The 6,597-nt window shown below is 34.1% G+C and overlaps 1 protein-coding gene across 1 annotated transcript in view; it reads right to left on the reverse strand.

Moving 5' to 3' along the window:
- The window catches only part of LOC137614786 (uncharacterized), a 10,710-nt gene extending 4,163 nt beyond the window's left edge, over positions 1 to 6,547 (reverse strand). Inside the window, exons 1-3 of the mRNA XM_068344454.1 lie at positions 6,358 to 6,547; positions 4,769 to 4,849; positions 1,147 to 1,316 (exon numbers count right to left, since the gene is read on the reverse strand). Coding sequence (XP_068200555.1) covers positions 1,147 to 1,269 — 123 coding nt within the window. The 5' untranslated portion in view covers positions 1,270 to 1,316; positions 4,769 to 4,849; positions 6,358 to 6,547. The remainder of the gene's footprint in view (positions 1 to 1,146; positions 1,317 to 4,768; positions 4,850 to 6,357) is intronic.
- Between the last annotated feature and the right edge of the window lie 50 nt (positions 6,548 to 6,597).

Below are 6,597 nucleotides of genomic sequence, written 5' to 3' on the forward strand. Positions count from 1 at the left end.
AGTGTTTCGTTTCCTCTTGTTTGTGGAGTGTTTGTTTACCGAGGAAAATGGAATGTGAATAATGAGACTCGAAAAATCCGGAAAAATTCTGTTAGACTTTCTCCAGTTGAGTAACGGCCGACAATGGAAATTCATATGGACCATGTGGATATTTAGAAATCCCATCGAAGATCCTTCATAGATGATCTTTTCATTTTTATCTGATCTCCTTATATAAAAAAAGCCTGTTGTAAGTTTAAACGAAATAGGAAGTCGTGTAAGCCAAAAAGACACGAGACTATGAAGCCTTTGTTCACAGTGAGCTATCGGCACGATAATTTTCATTAGTAGGCCTACCCAAAACCTTACTGTCCTCCTGAGCTATGGATGAGGTTGGAGGATAGTCTACCTACATAGTGCTGAATCATCAGCAGCCAGTATCTGGTTCTCCCCGGTCCTACATTAGGTGGAGATTGGCTTCTGGAGCTGATCATATTTGTATAATTTTGGTTTTAAGGAGAATTTGGGCCAGTGCAATGACCTGTCCCTCCCTTCTGCCACTCATAAGTTACAGTAACCTTTAAAAAAGTACATTTTAATGGTTAATGCTATTTATAAAAAAAGTGGCATAATGTTAATGAGAAGTAATGATGAAAATATTAAAATTATATTAAATTATACGTTGAGGGTAGGTTAGGATGAATTACGGTCGGTCAAAATTAATGAAGGAAAATATGAAATTAATAGTACAAAACTATTTTACATTATCATTACTATCATTATCATAACAAGTTTTTCTAAAAGTAAATCGGCTACTGCTGCTTCAAAGGTTTAAAGGTCACTCATGAATGGCAGAAGCAAGGGACAGTGATAGTGTCCTAGATACTGACCATATTACATATATACTGTACGTATGACCAGCGCCCATTCAAGCTTGGACCAGAGAGGGCCGAGCCTTGGCTGCTGATGACTCAGCAGGTAGACTATTGGATCCCCCAAACGCCCAATCCCTAGCTCACAGCGATAGTGAGGTTGCAGACACTACAAGAAACTATAGAGCTTGAGCGGTTCTCGAACCCCAGCCTAGCAATTGCCAGGCAGGGACGTTTCCAGCAGGCCACCACAAACCTTCCCTTATAAAAGAAACTATCATTAAGTGGTACTTACATCTCCGAACTGAAGGTGAGCGCAAATATCAGGGTCCTCCTCGGCGTGGTTATCGACGCAATCTTTCTTGAATGCCACCAACTTGGGGTTGTAAGTCTGGCTGATTTGGTCGCTCTGGCACATGTAGATTCGGCGAGTGCAGTCGGGGGTTTCACATCGATCCTTGAGGCCTGGGGTATGAATGCGTTTTTTTTTTTTTATCAGGTATTCAGAGTACGTGTACAAATGCAGTTCGACAAATAGCATTGGGTGTGTATGCGTGAAATCAGGATACGCACTATCAGCACACATACAGTATATAGGTGTTATTGTCCCTGTTGGAGCCCCCTGGGCTTATAGCGTCCTGCTTTTCCAACTAGGGTCGTAGCCTAGCAAGTAATAATATATATATATATATATATATATATATATATATATATATATATATATATATATATATATATATATACACACACACACACACACACACACACACGAGCAGGGTGTCCCAAAACAATGTATACACATTTTAAATAATTGTAAACTTGTAGTTTATTATAATTTTATTCCAAAAATATAAAAATATTTACAGGTATCCTTTTATTGTTTTTTTCACTGCATTTTGACTATATATTATATAATTGTAAATAGCTGATAATAATATTAAACTGTTTGTCTTTATTTTGCATATTCAATCCCTGAAGAAAATGATGACAGCCAGACTAACCTTCGAAGAAAGAAAATTTATTTCAAAATCCTACTCGAAGCGTGAAAATGCAGTTGAAGTGCAAAGACTATTTAAGAAAGAATTAAAAAAAAGACCCTCCAACGCGAGTTACCATCACTCGAATTAGAGATAAGTTTGAAGCTGGTGGAACTGTTCAGAACGTTCACAAAAAGCGTTCCGGAAGACCACGATCATCAACGAGCCCTACACAGGAAGAAAAAGTACTGAAAACTTTTCATCGAAGTCCGCGAAAGTCTGTACGACAGGCTTGTCGTGAGGTTGGAATTTCAAAATCATGTCCATCGCATTACGTAACGTTGTCATTGGAAAATTTATATCCCAAGATTAGTCCATGCTCTTAATGACGATGATCTAGACTGAAGAGCACAGTATTGCAACTGGTATTTAGAACAATGTATAGAAAACGCAGATTTTTCAACAAAGATTGTGTGGAGTGACGAGGCCACATTAATATTAAATAGTTCCAGTAAAAGCCACAACTGTACTTATTGGGGACCTCAGAATCCACATGATATTGTCAACCGTCATGTCAATTCACCGGAGCGTGGTGTGGTTTATCATCAAGAAGATTAATTGGACCGTTCTTTTTTACGTTACTGTAACCGGTCCCATTTACTTGAACATGCTGTAAAGCATTACAAAAGACTATGAAGATGGAGAATTTTGTTTACAGCAAGATTACCATCACGAGGTTAGATCCTTCCTTGATGAGATCTTACCAAACAGGTGAAGATGACGAAGGGGTTTCCTTGAATATCCTCCCAGTTCACCAGACCTCACACCACTAGATTTTATCCTATGGGGATACATAAAAGACAAGGTCTACGTAATGAAACCTGCAACAGTCGCTGAATTGAGAGAAGCCATTGAACATCAATGCACCCAAATACCAAGGGAATTGTTTCATGATGTGAGAGATTCCATTGCTTCGCGTTGTCAGCAATGTTTGGATCAAAATGGACGTCAGTTTGTGAACAGGCAGTGAAAAAGAAACAATAAAATGATACTTGTAAATATTTTTACATTTTTGAATGAATAAAATTATAATAAACACAACGCTTACAATTATTTAAAATGTGTATACCTTTTTTGGGACTAAGGGATATATATATATATATATATATGTGTGTGTGTGTGTGTGTGTGTGTGATTTGCAATGCATGTTCGGATTATGGAAAGATACTAAAGGCGTGGTTAAGACAAATTGTTTTGTTATACAGAGATAAGGTTATGACGTCATGTATAAGTATTGGGACAAAACATTACTTACAATACTAGGTAAGCTGATACAAAGGATTTTGATAGAGGAAAGCCAGATATTTGACAGAATTACTGACAAGGGAAAAGTGAGGAATAAGGGAATTACAATAAAGTGTTGGATATAAACCAATTGTGTGATGTTTGAAATTAATGGGAAAAGGCTGTGTTGGCCATATTTGGACCTTGAAAAGCTTATGATAGATGTGATGGATAAGCATGTGGAGTTTGGAAAATGTATGGTTCAAAAAATAACTTTTATTATTATTATTATTATTATATATTATTATTATTATTAAGCCACAACCCTAATTTAAATAGCAGGATACTACAGTATATGCCCAAGGACTCCAATAGGGAAAAATAGTCCAGTGAGGAAAGGAATAAGGAGATATATAAACTATATGGAAAGTAACAAATAAGGAATATAAAATATCCAAAGATAATTAACAACGTTAAAATAGCTATGTCATATATAAACAAAGATGAGACGCATGTCAGCCTGTTCAACATAAAGCATTCAAGATGGAAGTAAAGGATGTGTAAGAAAATGTAGAAAGGAGAGTGGCTGGTTTCGTGTGAAAATTGGGTCTGAGACGAGGCTGTGATATGTCTCAACAGCTGTTCAATATATTTATCAATAGAGTGATGTGACATACCAGAATAAGGAATGAGGTTAGGTTAGGTTAAGTTAGGTAGATTAGATTAGGTTAGATTAAGTTAGGTAGATTAGATTAGGTTAGGTTAAGTTAGGTAGATTAGATTAGATTAGATAAGGTTAGGTTAGGTAGATTTGATTAGATAAGGTTAGGTTAGGTTAGGTAGATTAGATAAGATTAGGTTAGTTTAAGATAGGTAGGTTAGGTTAGGGTAAGGTAGGGTAGGGTAAGGGTAGGGTAGGTTAGGTTCGGTTAGGTTAGGGTAGGTAGGTTTAGCTTAGGTTAGGATAGTCTTGAATGGAATATGGAAAGTTGATATTTACTGATAACACTCTACACCTTAGGGAAAGTGGCAACAATGTTCAAAATTGTTTGTAAGAAGATAAAGAGGAAAATAAATGTGATCAAGATTGACTGTATGAGGATAAATGGAAAATGAGAAATTGGAGTAATAGTTGATTCTGAAAAGTGTTTTGAGGTATGTAATAAACTGGTTATTCTACTGTTAGATTATCAAATCTATAATAATGCTACATTTACTCTTCCATCACATCTGAGATCGTAACACGGTTACTTGGTCATGCTAAGTAATAGGCAATGTAGCCTAAACTCGTATACGTTATTGGAGTCAACATTTGACAAATTATTGCTATCATATCTATTACTCTCATAACACAACATCCCGAAACTAAATACTTTGTTCGAAATATTTGGGCCTTGAATGATGTCAAAAATAATTCTTCATATGAAAACAGAACTTTCCATAGTAGATATAAAATGAAAAATGATCCTATAACTAGAATTGGAAGATTATACAGAATGATGAAGCCAGCTTCATATCCAATTATAAGTTATACACAAAAAGTGCTTTTTAAATACACATGAAAATAGTTGAGAATACATTTCTGAATAATTTCATGATTCAAATGCTACAGCTAAAATATAAAGGGAATTCCAACTTTTACTGTATAGAACTTACTGTTGAAATATGCTATTTGGGGTGGAATAGGGCCGTGCAAGCTTGGATGATCAGCATCATCACAGCCACCCCAGTTTGACTCTGCAAAACAAAGATGAAACAATTAATAAATCAATATAAGAGTATCAAAGTAAGAAAGACATGTTTATTTTTTTTATTTTTATTTATATAGAATTCTTCTCTCAAGGGGTTAATTACTGCAATGTAATTGTTCAGTGGCTACTTTCCTCTTGGTAAGGGTAGAAGAGACTCTTTAGCTATGGTAAGCAGCTCTTTAAGGAGAAGGACACTCCAAAATCAAACCATTGTTCTCTAGTCTTGGGTAGTGCCATAGCCTCTGTAACTTAGTCTTCCACTGTCTTTTGATTAGAGTTCTCTTGCTTGAGGGTACACTCAGGCACAATATTCTGTCTTATTTCTCTTCCTCTTGTTTTTAAAGTTTTTATAGTTTATATAGAAAATACTGATTTTAATGTTGTTACTGTTCTTAAAATATTCAATTTTTCCTTATTTCCTTTCCTCACTGGGCTATTTTCCCTGTTGGAGCTCCTGAGCTTATAGCATCTGCTTTTCCAACCAGTGTTATAGCTATCAAGCAATAATAATAATAATGATAATAATAATAATAATAATAATAATAATAATAATAATAATAATAACACATGTCTCGTTTTATAGTTTATATATGACTGATCTATTCTAATGTTGTTACTGATCTTAGAATATCTTTTATTCATTATTTACTACTTATATATAGTTATTTGCTAATCCTTCAATTTCTTTTCTTCACTGGGCTAACTTTCCTTGTTGGAGCCCTTGGGCTTGTACCATTCTGCTTTTCCAATCAAGGTTGTAGCTTGACTAATAATAATAATAATAATAATAATAATAATAATAATAATAATAATAATAATAATAATAATAATAATAATAATACAACCATATCACTGCTGTGTCCATATTTGCATACACACACCATAATTCATTGTACAGTTGCGTCGTATTAAGGTGACCTATATCAATTTCCTTCCAAAAATATATTATTTTTCATTTCTAATATATCAATATCATTTCACCATTCAAAATTTACTATAATTAAGTGCACTACAAATTCGTAACTCTGCTCGTAAAGCGACACAAAATAATCATTGTAATAATAAAATTCTCTCTCTCTCTCTCTCTCTCTTTATTCGAATATTATTTTAATGCTAAATAATAAATAAAGTGAGAACACTAACCTAAGTGTAAAATTAGGAGTATATATATATATATATATATATAAATGTATATATATAATAGATTGTATTTATACACACATACATATATATGTATACACAGACACACACACACACACATATATATATATATATATATACAGTATATATATAAACATAAATTCGTATATATAGGTAGTACACACATGTATATACATGTATATGCCTATAAAATACACATATCAATGTATTCATATACATATAAACATAGATACACACACATATATATTTATATATATATATATATATATATATACATATATATATATATATATATATTTATATATATATATATATATATATTGTATTTCATACCTCAACATGGCACGACCCATCTCCGAATCCCTTTGATGACGAGAAGCCTCAGGCGAGATGAGCTAAATGAAAAGCGACGACAAGACCCCTGGCGGCAATACAGGGAACTAAAGCACTCGGATGTCCTGAAGATGCTGCAATAACGAGATGAAGCCGACGTGAAAGGAGTGATGCCCGCGAATGAAGTGGGAGATAAAGATGCGATTGATCTTGTGACGTCTGAGGAAGAGAGGGAGAGAG

This window comes from Palaemon carinicauda, chromosome 21, assembly GCF_036898095.1.
Source record: "Palaemon carinicauda isolate YSFRI2023 chromosome 21, ASM3689809v2, whole genome shotgun sequence".
Lineage (NCBI taxonomy): Eukaryota > Metazoa > Arthropoda > Malacostraca > Decapoda > Palaemonidae > Palaemon > Palaemon carinicauda.